A 14784-nucleotide genomic window follows, 5' to 3' on the forward strand; every position below is an offset into this window, starting at 1 on the left:
AGATGAGGTCGGGGAAGGCCTGAGCTACAAACAAACGGGAAGCCAAGAGGCAGGACGGATAGGAGCTGGACACAGAGACCAGGTTCTGTTCCAAAGCATCTTGATGATTGTCTTCCTGGCCACTTTCATTTGGTTGAGAATTTCTTATTTTATTTGATTTGACTTCATTTGATTAATATTGTAAGATTTAAGATTTTTAATGTCACCATTTCATCTGATATCCTGCAGCATCAAAAACCAGATGCAGATGTAGATGTGTGAGGTATTTCGGGGGACAAAGGTCTTACGCCCATACTAAATTCAGGTAATATGCCACCAGACTGTGATGAGGCCTTCCAAGAAAGAGCCAGTGCCTGCTATTCTGAAATCGGCACTGCTTTCCAGTTTCGTTTTATTTGGAATATATTCTAGGATTTTGCACAGAGAAGCTGGGGAGTATTTGCACTGCGGTAGGGTGATGGTCAAATCTGTGGCCCCCGGGGTTGCCCTGAACTTGATCCAGCAGCAGCACTGGGTGACCCCAGTCACTGGAGGGGAGCTGTCCAAGTTGGGCTGTACCCAGCCCTGACATGAGTACATGCATGCACGTGCACACATACAACACACACACACCTCAGCATGCACGTACGCACACCACAGGAGTACACGCACACCACCACATGCACACACACACATGCGCACACACACACGCCTGGCTTTGGTCTTGGTCATCACAATGTAACTCCTGCTTTCTGCCTGTCCTCTTTGCCAGGCTGGGAGCCCCATGAGGACAGGTCGGGTCTGCCTTTCTATGGCTGCATGGCCAGGGCCTGCCTGGCACAAGTAACAGTGAACACTTCAATCTACTGAAGTGCTGTTGAACTGGTTCCTAGTGACATCCATGTGTTCACAGAAACTGTCCACCTTCCTGTTGCTTCAGCCAAACATCTAGCAACTGTTTTCTGTCACATCCAATATATCTGCAGATCTTACTGGCTCTACTTTCAAAATATCTCCAGAACTGACCCCTTCTTACCACTTCCTCCACGGTCAGCCTAGTCCCAGCCACCAGCATCGCTCTCAAATTCCTGCAGCAACCCCTCAACTAGTCTCTTTGCTTCCATGCCCCACACTCCATGCCACCCTCCCCTGGGACTGGGGAGCTAGAGAAGAAGAGGAAAGAGTAGAAGAGACCAGAGCCACACCTGCATGGCCACCCTATAGCACAGGGCCTTCAGACAGGGACTCTCCTGGGTGCTGGAGCCTCAAGTGCCTGGGACCCCTCCACCCTCAGTACAGCAGCCCGAGTGAGGCTGCTAAAACAAAATCACATCCCTTACCTACTCAGAACCCTCATTGGCTCCATGATTCACTCTGCATGAAGGCCCAGTGCCCCATAGGAGCCAGTCCCGGGAGCCTCTGGCCTTTACACCACTTGTTCCCTCTCCTCCAGCCCCTCCAGCCTCCTTACCCTGCCTAGAATGTACCTGGGATGCAGGCAGAGGCTTGCAAAGCACCTCGGGGCATCTGCACTTGCTGTCCCCTCTCCCTGCAAAGCCCTTCCTCAGGAATGTGGCTGGGCACATTCTTCCTCACCTCCTGCTCAGCTTCTCAGGCAGGCCTTTCCTGATCCCCCACTGAAAATCACAGAGCCCCACCACCACACTCCTCCCTCCTTAATCTTTCCCCATGTTGCATCTCACCATCTGATATACTGTAGCTTTTATTTATGTATTGACTATCTATTTATTATTATTTTTGAGACAAGGTCTCACTCTGTCACCCAGGCTGAATTACAGCGGCATGATTTTGGCTCACTGCAGCCTCAATTTCCCAGGCTCAAGCCTCCCGCCTCAGCTGGGACTATAGGTGTGTGCCACCGTGCCCAATTTCTATATTTTTGTAGAGATGAGATTTTGCCATGTCGCCTAGGCTGGTCTCGAACTTCTGAGCTCAAGCAATCCACCCACCTTGGCCTCCCAAAAGTGCTGGAATTACAGGTATGCGCTACTGCACCTGGCCTGGGCTTTCTAACTATCCTGTCTTCTGCTGGAACTGAAGTTACATCAAGACAGAGACATTTTCTGTTTTGTTCACTGCTACATCCCCAAGACCCATGACAATGCCTGGCACATAGTAGGTACTCAATAAATGTTTGTAGGTAACCATCTGGGTTTCTGACTTGGTTTTACTTCATTGAGGGGAAAGGCTGTCCTTCCTGGTAATTGCTATTTTCTGGGATAGTCTGCAGATGGGGATGGAGTGAAGGCGGAAGTGAAAAGTCCAAAGGCCAATGTAAAATGCTCCCCAGAAAGGATCTGAGAGGACCTCAGAGGGTGACATGAAAGGGACTGGGAAGTCTCAGGCAGGAGGCCACCTGCATAGAGTGAACATGTGTCCCTCAGACTTGGGGCCCCAGGGTTTGTAACTGGGCTTAGGCATTAATCAGAGGATGCTCAATGTCCTGGAAGAGCTGCCTTTATCACAGCTGGGCTGGGCCCTTCACCAGCAAGGGCTTCTGTGAGGGAAGGCAGATGTAGGAGCTAAAGGATGAAAACTTAAGGAACTGCCCACAGTGGGAGTTCTGATCCCTACAAGAGGTGGCTTGGGCTTCCATCCTGACGGGAGCATGGCTGCTAGCACACTGTCGTTGAATAAACTGTGACTCAATGTCTCACAATTAACCAAGCTGATTTTCATCTTCCTTTTAAAAAGCCATCATATTTCTAGCAGTTATGAAGTATGTTTCCTTTCCTAATATGTGATGTTTATGGAGCCAGCACAGTACATTTTTAAAAATTAAAATTATCTTTTAAAAAGCAAGGACTTGGAAAACATCACTTTAGCCCTCATTTGTATATGACCACGGACAAGCTCCTCTCTGAGGGAGACCTGGGCTTGAATCCCTGCTGTGTCGCAAGTTGTGTGACCTCAGCGAGCAACTCGGCCTCTCTTGGCCCCAGTTTCTCTCTTGTTTTAAATTTTAGAGACAGGATCTCTCTCCATCACCCAGGCTGGAGTGCAGTGGCACAATCATGACTCACTGCAACCTCCAACTCCTGGGCTCAAGGAATCGTCTTTTCTCAGCCCCCCAACTAGCTGTGACTACAAGTCCTCACCACCATGTTCAGCTAATTTTAAATTTTTTTGTAGAGACAGGATCTCATTATGTAGCCCAGGCTGGTCTTGAACTCCTGGCCTTAAGCAATCCTCCTGCCTCAGCCTCCCAAAGTGCTGGGAGCATAACTGCAAGCCACCACTCCCAGCCTGGGCCCCGGTTTCTTCACCTGTAAAGTGGAGTAATAGTCACTATTGTCCAGTTTGCAGTGGGGATTGAATGAGGTGATAAATGTAGGTGCTTAGCTCACAGCCTGGCTCAGAAGAGATGCCCAGTAGATGTAATTGGTACGGATCGGTCACTGCTGTATCCTAATTCTCTGCTCCTAACACTTCTTCTAGAGTGACCCGTTTCTGGAGACTCGGGGCTCCTGCACTTTGACCTCTCCATGATTTCTCAGTAAGAGGGTTCTAGTCCCAGGAGTAGGAAACTTAGAGCAGAAAACATTATGGAGTGTTCCCAGATGCCACCAGGAGCTTTGAAAAGAGAGAGGAGAAGAACGTGTAGGAGGGGAAGATGGGGTTCAACCAGAGTATGACTGAAAGCAGGAGGAATGAGTGGGCCCACCAAGTGGGGCCAGGGGACTGTAGGAGAAGAGGAAAGAGTGGGAGAGGCCAGAGCCATGCTTGTCTCAGCAGTGTGGTCACCTTCCAGCACAGGGCCTTCAGGTGGGGACTCTTCCGGGTGCTGGAGCTTCTAGTGCCTAGGACTCCTCTCTCAGGTCAGCCCTGCGTGCACCCCAGCAGTCGGTCAGCCTACGGTGTTGGTCTTTCAGGGGTGAGTGGGGGTGGCGGCTGTTCCAGGGCTGATCCATGGGCAGAGGGGAGAGGCCACCATCCAGACAAGCTCCTTGCTCCTGACATGCCCTGTCTACTGCCGGTGGTGTGTGGATTGTTTCAGAACTCTGCCAGGCAGGCAGGAAGGAAGAGGGACTCAGCATCAGGCCAAAGTGGAAGGATGTCAGCATTTGGCAGAGGAAATACAGGGCTCAGGAGGGAAAAGGAGGCCAAGGGGTTGGCAGCACAATGCTGTTGCTAAGGGGTGCCTGGCACCTTTGGGATCTAGAGAACCGTGGGAGTCACGGCCTGAACCAGAGCTCAGGACACACCAGGGCTGCTGTTTCAGGCTGAAGGAGGTCTGGGGAAGGGTGTCTCATAGTCCCAGCTCCACGTCAGAATGTTGCCACCTGGAATGAGTCATATCCCCTCTCTCAGCCTCAGTCTCTCATCTGCAAAATGCAGAAAATGCCACCTGTGCCTCCTGCCTTGCAAGGTTATCTGAGGATCTGACCAAGGTGTGGCCGTAGGCACCCACCAGGGCCTGGTGGGAGGATCAGGGATTGATGCTTCCTAGGGGCCTTAGGAGATCTGCTTTCAAGTCCCTGCTCTGCCTCTGGCTCCCAGAGGACCCTGGGCAAGCCTCGCCCCTCTCCTAGGACTCAGTTTCCTCCTTGAAGAAAGAAATGCCTGCAGCACACGTAACTCAAAAACCAAACACAAAAATCACTCCACAAACCACTCCAAACAAAACACACTCCAAATAAAAGAAGAAAAAGCCCTGCCCTTTCCCCAAGCCTCGGCACCATGAGGGCTCAGGACCAAGCCCCACCCAGGCTGCTGAGGCCTCTCCCGCCATCCTCAGCCCTGGGCTGGGATCTTTTACCTTCGCAGCAGCTGCTGAGTGGTGCAGAGTGCCCGATGAATAACCACAGAGAAACTACAACAGGAACCACAGTGGAGGGTGACATGGGGAGAGGAGGGGCAAGGAGAATGTGGCGGGTCACAAAAGCACGAAAAATCCACTACCGAGAGAGGGGGACCCTCAGGGTGAGGTCTGGGGTCCTGGAAGCTCTGTGATGCCTTGGTGGTCCTGAGGGCAGGGGACAGCCAGGCACCTGGACAGGCCTGGAGGGGGTGGGGGCTGTCCTCCCCGAGAGGCCTTCCATGCACCCTCCAGGAAGCCATGGGACAGGAGGAAAATACAAATTAAAAAGGCAGGCAACCCTGCAGGAGAAAATCCACTAGACTTTCACCCTGGGGCCTAAGGAAAGGTGGAGCGGGGAGTTCTCCCACGGTCCGATGGGTTCTGGGGCTGGTGCAGGCATGCCCTCTGTGCCAGCTTCTCTGAGTGCCCACACCCACCCCACATCCTTCAGGCTGCGCGTACTCCTTCTGCCCATGCTCCTTTTAGCAGCTGGATTCCAGGGGGTGGACCCCCGCAGTAAACTGAGCCCTGACCGGTTCTGCTCCATGACCTCTCAGGTGACCCTTCTCTGGGTCTTAACCCCAGCCACATCCCCCAATTAGTACAATAAGAGGACCAGATGGGAGCACTTTTGAGGTCCCTCCTGGAGCCACAGCAAAGCTCCATACCCATTACGTGGCCAGAGGGGCTCAGTTGAAGCTGTTGGGCAAGGGCAGGGCCTAGACCCAGGCCTGGCCTGCGGGGGCCTATCCCAACAGCAGAAACTGCGCCTGGCTTACCATGGCGACATCGGCCTGGAAGATCTGCTTGATAAACTTGTTCCTGGAGGAGTGGACCAACTGGATGATGTCCCCATGCAGGGTGTCTCGGTTCTTTTCCAGGAAGCCTGCAGGCAGTAAACAGCAGTCACACCTCAACAGCTCTGGCGGGCCCTCCCCAAAACCACCACATTAGAGCCAGGAGGACCCTCAATATCCACCTAGTTCAACCACATCCATTTCACGGTGGGGGACACCGAGGGGAGGGGACAGAGACTTGCTCAACATCACAGAGAAAGTGAGGGGCCACCTCCCCAACCACACAGCTCCTCTCTTCCAGGCCTGTTCAAGAAGGACAGTCTCAGTCTCCAGGAGAGAGCGGGACTCCTTCCTGACCAACCACCCCAAAGCCTCCATGAGCCTTCTGAACTAAGATATTAAAAGGCCTTGTCAAGTAAGTGTGTCAGCTGGGAGAGAATGCATGTTGACCTGGTACAAGCTAATAGTAAAGGAATTCATTAAAACCACCTGTGGTTGGACAGTATATTATGTTTTACAAAGTCCCCTCACAGATCCCTCTATGTGGGACAGGTAGGGATTACCTCCCCAACCCCAAAAGGGAGAAAACTGATGCTCAGAGAAGCTCAGTGAGTCGTCTAACGTCACCCAGTAAGCCATGGGCAGAGTTAAGACTTGAACTCGGGACCCTGCTGCAAAGGAGATTCTCTGCACCCAGAACCCAGGACCCCCAGGAGCCTAAGGAGATTCTCCTGCACCACACAGACCCCAGAGGAGGCTGCCACTCCCAGGGACTGAAGAGTTAGAAACTGGTTAATGGGGAGAGATTGCTGGAGTGGAGCAAGAGATGGGGTGCCCTGGGACTGCAGATGCCTGAGGGGGAGTGCCACTGCAGAGAGCAGGACATCGGCTGCCCATGAATGGCAGATGGCACAGAGACCCTTTTGAGGTCCCGCCTGGAGCCACAGCAAAGCTCCATACCCATTATGTGGCCAGAGGGGCTCAGTTGAAGCTGTTGGTCAAGGCTGCCCACTTGGCACCTGAGGAGGGGTGAGTTGCAGGGGACACACATGAAGGGAGTGTGGGCTTTACACTTGGGAGGTCATTGGGTTCTCACTAAAGCTCTGACAGACTCACTATGTGATCCTAGAAAGACCCCCATTCTGGGACTCCAGTTTCCTCAACTGTTGGATGGGAAGGAGAGTGCACACAAGCTTGCTTCTCTTCAGAACACCTAATACCACCCACTTCATAACTCCACATCAATAAGGTGCTGTATTGAAACAGTTCTTTGTGAACTAGAAAATGCTGCTAGAAGTCTTTCCAGTCATTCAGTCTTGATTAAAACCTTAGGCAAGCCATTTCCCTTTCTGGGTTTCAGTTTCCAGTTCTGCTAAGGTAGAATTATGTTCCCTGTAGACCTACTGTTCTATAGTTTTATAACTCAGCACAGAGATTCTCAATTTTCACTTCTATCTTCAGCAACAGCATGAAGCCTGGTACATAATAGATTCTAAGAGCATGCTGGTTGGCCTGAACTGAAAAATACAGTCCTCTGTTACTCCAAATGAACAACCAGTTGGTTTGCACTACTGTCCCTCAAACTTAACCTCTGCTTCCTTCTTTCCAACAATAAGGTTGGATCTCACAGTCCAGTATTTCAAGGGAGTCTGAGCCGCCATCAGATTCTACCACTGCAGCATGGCTCACTGATACACTGCTGACTTCTGGACCTGTTCAGCAAGGGAGTAAGAAACAGATGGATTATAGCGTGTTTGCTTTGAATTTTTTTGGCCTTTTTTAAAAAATCAATTTTTAATTTGTTGGGGTACACAGTAGGTGTAGATGTAGTATTTATGGGTTAATTGGCCTTTGACTATGGGTGGGACCCCTTGAGGCTGTATGGCAGGGCTCAGGGTAGACACACCCCGTAACTGATGCCAATTTGAGGTTGCCCCTTTATACCAGGGAAAGTGGGGAGGGATTGGTAAGGGCAGTCTGCAGTCTTTTGACAAACCCTGTAAGAATTCCAAGAGAGATAAGCCTGTGTTCTGACCACTCTTCTTAACTTCCAGCTTTAATAAGAACCCAGCTGCATGTCCCCAGAGGAAAATTCACAGACAGAAAGTAGAACACAGGTGTCGGGGGGGCTGGGGGCAGGGGCAGGACGATAAACTATCGCTCCATGCACGCAGAGCTTCTGTTTGGGGCGGCGAGAAAGCCCTGGAAATAGCAGTATGGACACATGGACTCACAGCACCGTGAAGTACTTAGTGCCACTCAGTCTAACATTTTGCCATTTTAGTAAAGTTTATATATATTTTACCACAACTTAAAAAAATCTTTAAAACTCTGGATGCCTTATTCCTGGGCTGGGGAAGGGGAAGGCAGGGGCACAGGCAGAGAGCGACAGACAGCTGGACAGCCCCTGTACCTTGGGTCTCATAGTAGACAATGCCTGCAAAGTGGTTGATGCCAAACTGGGTCTCGTGATTGTTCTTGGGGGGAATGTAGTTCGTGTTGAGCTTGTGCTGGGAGTTCAGCTTGTGCAGCATGGTGGTGTCTGTGCCCTGCAGGAGCGGAGAGGCAGCTGTGAGCCCACCCTCTCCTCCATGGGCCTCACTGCCTTCCTGCCCATGTCTTTGCATTCTGTCTGTTCTTCAGGAGCTTCCCCTCCTTTATTTCTACCTCACACAGGAGCTCTCTGGCCCCTATTTCCCCATCTGTTAAGTGGATGAATTAGAACTACACAACCTTGAAAGTACATTCCAGTTTAGACAATCTATTTCCCATGATTAAAATCATGGGTGCAATCCCCTCTCTAACTCCCCAACTCTGAGATACATTCTGTGTCCTCAGCACCCATTTTGTGCCAACTGCATGCTTAGATCTTCATTGCCTGGCCCAGGACCCCGTGGACTGTAGGTGATTCCCAAATGGCAGATGACAGTATTTGAATTGGCCCCAGAGCCACCTGGAGAGATGGGTATCCTTTGTTCTATTTTGCAGATGAGAAAAGCTGGGGCTCAGAGCAGGGAAGGAAACTGTGTGCTCCCAAGCTCCTGGGAGGCGGCGGCAGGACCAGGCCCACCTTGGGGAACTTGCTCTCCTCGTCGATGAGGGAGATGATGTTCATGGGCTTGTTGGCGATCATGTCCAGGGCGTCCTGGTTGTCGGTGAACTCGATGTGCAGCCAGTCGATGCTCTCCAGGTCATACTCCTCCTGCTCCAACTTGAACACGTGCCGCACAAAGAACTGCTGCAGATGCTCATTGGCGAAGTTGATGCAGAGCTGCTCGAAGCTGCAGGGGCACAGGGATGGGGTCAGGGTGCTATTCAGGCCCCGCCTTGCTGTTCAGAGCCTGGATCTGCCTCCACCTGCAGCATGGCCTTCTAGCAAGCTGCTTCCATCATGGACTCCAAACTCTAAGGTGAAGGGGAGTGTCAAGTCCACCTCCCTCCAGGTGCAGAGGAGGACATGGAGGCCCAGCAAAAGCAAGGGACTTGCCTAGGGTCACTCTGTGAGCCAGAAGGAGAGTTAAGGCTAGAACCTCGGGCTTAGGATGCCCCCTTTGGAACCCTTTCCCTCGCATGATCAAGCCCTGGGGAGGGCTGGGGATTGGCAGGTGGGCACCCAAACCCCAGGCAGATCGCTTGGGAGAAGAAGAGCCCAGACGCTGGCTGGTGGGCCATACAGGGACATCGAATGTGGCCTCAGGAGGTAGGAAGGGGGCTGACAAGATGTGATAAACAGAACCCTGGCTGCAGACATGGCCAAGCCACATACACAGCCCCGTGTGCTGAGTGTGGGTGTGTTGGTGCTGGAAGAGGACTTTGAGACATCCAAACAGCACAGGAGCTGACATGGCTTGCCAGATCCCACAGCAGGAAGTGGGGCTGCAGGACCCACCTGTGCCTGGTGCCACTCATCAGCCCCTCACACAGCCCCTAAGAGACAGAGAATCCCAAGGGTAGCTGAAACCCCAACACAAGCATGGCGTGGGCCAGGCCTCTCTGCTTTGAGGCACCTTGCAGCCTGGATCTGGGCAGAGCAGTAGTGGTTAGTGGGGACTGGAGACCAGAGGTTGCCTCCCCAAGTGTTCAGGATGCCCACAGCCTCCCACACCACCCTGGCCAGGATCAGCTGACCTTGGAGATGGGAGGGACACGAAGGCATGGGAAAGAAGGGGAGAGGGTCCACCGGGTTGATGGAACAGCCTGGCAGAGTGTGCCAGGAGCCAACTAAATGTGCTTCACAAGGGAAAGATGTGATCTTCCTTATGTCTGTATTGGGGAAGGAAATTCCCACGGAGCAGAGCCCCAAGCGGTACCTGTTCACAGCAAAATTCTCAAACCCAAAGATGTCCAGGAGGCCAATGGACCTGCGAGAGTTCTTCACATCCTGGGAGGGAGGCTTGTAAATCGCTGCATTGATCTTATCCACAATCCACACGAACAGCCGCCCATAGATCCCCTGAAAGGCAGCGAATAGCCACTGGTGCCAGCCACACCCTCCCCCGGGGGACAGGCCAGGCTCCTGGACCCTTAGTGGCCTCTCTCCAGCCCTTGCATGGAACAAGGCTCTGTGTGAAAACTTGAGCTGTTCCCTCTGCCTGGAGCACCCTTTCCTGCTTGAACAGTTCCTACACATTTTTCAAAGCTCTGTTGAGATAACAGCTCCTCTCTGAGAAGCCTTCTGCGACCCTGCAGCAGGGGAAGGAGCCCTCCTTACAGCTCTCATCTCTCTGTCCAACCCTGTTTATCTCTGAGGTCCCCGAGCCCAGCCCAGGGCCCTGGCATGGTGGGTGAAGGCTCGATGAATGGCAAATGCATGGCTATAGAAACAGGAGAGGCTGGAGGCCCTCCTACCTGACCCAGCCCCGCTCTTCTGTGTCTTCTGCAGAGAGACCAAAGAGGGTGTCCCCAGGGCTGGGAGCAGCATGGCTGATCAAAGCAGGCCAAAAGCCAAGGGCCTGGGGTGGCCAGAGCTGGGAAGGCCCTGAAGGAGCACAGGGCCAGCTCTCTCAGGCTGCATGGGCACCTGCCCCTAAGGAAGGCTGACTCCGGACCAGGGCAGGCAGGGGTGGCAGCTCAGATGTCCACCCACCTCGCAGGACTCCTTGGCACCTGCCCGTCAACAGCCCAACCTCCCGAGGGGTGGGGAGAGCAGCGGCCCCTTCCCTTCAGCCCACCTTGACGAAGGCATCGCGTACGTCCAGCGCCTGCTCCCTGCTCAGTGGGGTGGACACCGTCTCCCCGCGGGTGATGAGAGTGCGACTGGTCAAGCAGCTCATCAGGTCTGGGGGGTTCACCTGGTGCAGGTGACACTCCAGGCGCTCACCCACCTGCCTGCACCTCCCTCCACCCACACCCAGACCCCTCCACTCTCCAGCACCAGCCTGGCCCAGACCACCGCCTCCACTAAGCACACCCGCCCCAAGGCCTAGGGACAAATCCTCCCCACCCATGGAAACCTGCCCCAGTCCTGCCTGGAAGGAACTTCCCTCTCCTGGACAGCCCCACTTAACTCCCTCCAGAATGTCACCTGGCCCTTCTAGGACCAGCCCTGACTCTGGCTTTATTCATCCCAGTTTTCCAACCCTAGTAAGTGTTTGCTAAAAGACAGACAGACTTAATGCATTTGACCCATGGACACCAGTACCCTTTGCCCACACGTGGAGACTGAGGCCCAGAGGGCAGGGATGACTCACCCTGGGTCACACAGCCCAGGTCATCACAGGGCCCTCCCCTGCCCCATGACATCCCCAGGGCAGCTCCTCAAGGACCTATGCCTAGAACAGGACCTGCACACAGTTGCTTCTCCATATTGAACAGAACTCTCCCAACTAGAGGGACTCAGCAACATGGTTCCCACATCCCAGCCACCAGGGAGATGGAACTCAACCCTCCAGAGGGACAGAAGCCATGGAAGGGAGAGAGGCCAGGCACTGACCTCAAGCAGGGATGCAGCTGTGGCCAGCGACGGGGAGAAGAGGACCTCACAGGCGTCCAGGTTTTCAAACATGCGGGCTGTTGGCAGCAAGGGGCACAGCATCAGGGAAGGAAAGGTGGGTAACAGGAGCAAGGGGACAGGCTGCCACTCCTGCTGCAGGAGTCCTGCCCTGTCTGGGAAGGGCATCGGCACTGTGATTAAATGTGTCCCTGGGTCAAGGTGTATTTGATGAATGTTCTTACCGTGAGTCTGCAGGCACCATGAGGGTAGGGACCATGTATGCTCCACACATGGCACCATGCCTGGCATTCAAGGAACAGACGCTGGCCATTGCAGCTCTTTCCCCACTTCCAGGGCTCTTGGCAGCAGCCCTGAGTCCCGTTAGACAGGCTTTGAGATCACCTTTCCCGACATGTGCTCTGTTCTCTCAGGCCTCAGGACCTCTGCACAAGCTCTTCCCTCTGCCGGGTTACCCTTCTCTGTATCTTTTAGTCTTTCTAGATTACTAGACTGTGATCTCCTTAGTGCTGGAATCATTCATTGCCTGATTGCATTTCCTGGGGCTCCTACTCTGCCTGGGGACCATGATGGGAAGCAGGGGAAAGAACAGAGTGGGACCCGCCACTTGCCTCAGGGCACCACCTCCCAGCCTGACACATAGTGGGTGTCCAAGAATGAGTGAACATGTTCCCTTCCCTAGCCTTCTCCCTTTCCAAAGATGGCTATCTAGTCATTCACACCTTAGTATGAATTAGTTCAAAGATTTACCCTCTCTCTAAGACATTCGATTTTAAAGAAGAAACCAATTTGAAATGGGTCTTAAAGGGTCCATGGACAACTCCCAATATACTTTAACTCTACATCTCCATGGTGGAATGTCAGCACAGCGACACCACACCCAAAACTGATTTGGGAATTCTTCCCAGCTTTCGTCCCAAAGAGGGTACATGCTGGGACAGAAACTGAGCTGCCAATGCCACATTGGCAGCAAGGTGCTGCGCTGGCCTTGGCACAGGGGTGGGGCAGGGCAAGTGTGGTGCAGCCTCACCCTCATACTGCAGGTTGCCCAGGTGCAGGATGGCGGCCAGGAGCTTCGAGATCTCCCAGTTCTCAGTGTCAGTGAACATGAGCACCTTCATGGCGGAGCGGATGTTGGCGTACTCCTGGCTGTCCACCCGGCCCTCGCAGGTTATGCAGTTACCCTGGTGGGTGTAGTAGGAGGATGGGGTGCAGAAGGACATCAGCGTACCTCCAGAGGGGCAGTGCCTACGTGCATGCCCAAAAGGCCCTTTCTGCCTGACAGGCCAGTCCAGCCCGGGGCCCCAGGCGCTGCTCACCCGGTGAGCACCATAACTCCTCCAGAAAGTCTGCAGTCTAGAAAGCTTTTCCCAGAAGCTCATTCTCCACATCTGGGGGTGCTGGTGCCTCTTCTTCCCATGAAGAAGAGCAGGCAGGTTACTTATGTCAGGCCTGCCCCTGCTACCCACCTGATAGTCACAGCACCTAGGCCCTACTAGGCTCCTGCAGTCCCCCAGGGATACCCACTCTCAGGGACTCAACCCCCTCACCAAGTACACCCTGGTGTAGACAGAGGAGAGGTAACTGCATATAAGCTGGCATCAACCGGGGGGCACGCCCCATTCTGTGTGTGTCTACAAGATGTGTGTGTGCGTGTGCACATGTGTGTGCCAGCCAGCTACAAGAAAGTCCAGGGAGACCTGTCACATCTACAACACACACACACACACACACACACACACACACACACACACACGTCCATGTGGCTTGGCCCAGCCCAGCCCAGGCAACCAGACGTGGGCTCTCCCCATGGCTAAAGGAGTGGTGGTTCCCAAGCCAGCCTGCCCTGTGCATGCCCCAAGTTCCCCCACTTGTTGCTTGGTGGCAGCAATGGCCAGAGGCCCACTTCTCCTTGGTGTCCAGACAGCAGCAAGAAACTAGCACCTGAGCCCTGTGACCAGTGAGCCCTCAAGGCTGATCCGCAGCAGCCAGCTCCCTGCAATCCTAGGATGGGTCCCCCCCTACCAGGTGCCCACCTGGGCCTCACCATGGCCAAGTAGTTGTAGTCGGAGGCCTGGCCCAGGCCCAGCTTCTTTTTCTGATCCTCACTCATGCCCTCCAGCATGCAGTAGAACACGTGGTAGTTCCTTTCATCTGGGGCCTGAAAATGTGGCCACAGTGTTGGGGGCCAGGGAAGGAGGGCAGGAGGAGGCCATCAGGAACTAGCCTGGGACGATGGTTTACTATTTTAACAAATAGCTCTCGTGGAGAAATCCATGGGTTTCACAGTGGGATTTCAGGCACGCAGGCAAGCAGCCAGCAACACGGGCAGGTAAGGGAGCATCTGGACCACGCAGACCCCTGAGGCCAGGGGCCTGGATCTACTCCCACCTCCCTGGGGCTTGGACCCACCTGGCGGCAGACGCGCGACTTCTCCAGCAGGTACTGCTCAATCTTGGCACCCTCGATGGCTCCCCGCTTACTGAAGTGGATGTCGATGTACTTTCCGAAACGGCTTGAGTTGTCGTTGCGGATGGTCTTGGCATTCCCGAATGCTACAGAATGAGTAAGGGGTCACGGGCAAGCCCGCCCCCGTCCCACTTCCTGGTCTCGCCTCGGAGCCCCAGTCATACCTTCCAGAATGGGGGTGGCCTCCAAGACCTGCTGCTCAATCCACGAGTGCTGCCCACTGATGGCTGCCAGGAACTGCAGGATCAGCTTCGTGCTCTCCGTCTTCCCGGCCCCAGATTCCCCACTGCAGAGGGAGGGAGTGGCAGGACCTGTCACAGCCCACAGGGACTCCCCACCTAACTGGAACTGAGCCCAGCCTGCCTCCATCCACCAGCTCCCCCATCTGTAATATTGGTGGACAACATGGACCCTCCAGGGCTGGGGCAGGGCTCAAGGGCTCAGTGCATTACCGCACTCTCCTTCACCTTCATTCAGACACAAATGCCCCTGCATCCCTACTTGCCATAGAGCACAGCACAGGTTAGATGCTCAGTTAATGCTTTGTCTTTACCCTCTGCCCAAAAGAAAATAGGAGCCTGAGATGTCAACTGACCATAACTTGACAGGAGCCACCAATAAACAAGGCTGGCCTCAAAAGCTAACATGAGCTTTGGTAGCATAAATAGAGATTCAAGACTCAAGAAAGGGGAAGTGATTCCCTACATTGTTACATAACACTGAGTACATAAGATCTGGTTCCTTAGGAGCTTGATGGCCTTTCCAAC

The 14784-nt window shown here is 53.7% G+C and overlaps 1 protein-coding gene across 6 annotated transcripts in view; it reads right to left on the reverse strand.

Annotated features, from left to right (window-relative positions):
- Positions 1–14784, reverse strand: part of MYO7A (myosin VIIA) — an 89112-nt gene that overhangs the window by 45698 nt on the left and 28630 nt on the right. For 4 of the 6 annotated variants that reach the window (XM_078340152.1, XM_035265344.3, XM_078340151.1 and 1 more), the window contains 10 exons: positions 14182–14303; positions 13961–14103; positions 13596–13709; positions 12579–12732; positions 11531–11607; positions 10770–10889; positions 9909–10051; positions 8669–8879; positions 8012–8147; positions 5581–5687 (listed from right to left, as the gene is read on the reverse strand). In XM_078340152.1, coding sequence (XP_078196278.1) covers positions 5581–5687; positions 8012–8147; positions 8669–8879; positions 9909–10051; positions 10770–10889; positions 11531–11607; positions 12579–12732; positions 13596–13709; positions 13961–14103; positions 14182–14303 — 1327 coding nt within the window. Of the gene's footprint in view, positions 1–5580; positions 5688–8011; positions 8148–8668; positions 8880–9908; positions 10052–10769; positions 10890–11530; positions 11608–12578; positions 12961–13595; positions 13710–13960; positions 14104–14181; positions 14304–14784 lie in introns of all 6 variants that reach the window. The other 2 variants (XM_078340150.1, XM_078340149.1) reach the window with 2 other exon arrangements.

The sequence above is a fragment of the Callithrix jacchus genome, chromosome 10 (assembly GCF_049354715.1).
Source record: "Callithrix jacchus isolate 240 chromosome 10, calJac240_pri, whole genome shotgun sequence".
NCBI classification, from domain to species: Eukaryota; Metazoa; Chordata; class Mammalia; order Primates; family Cebidae; genus Callithrix; species Callithrix jacchus.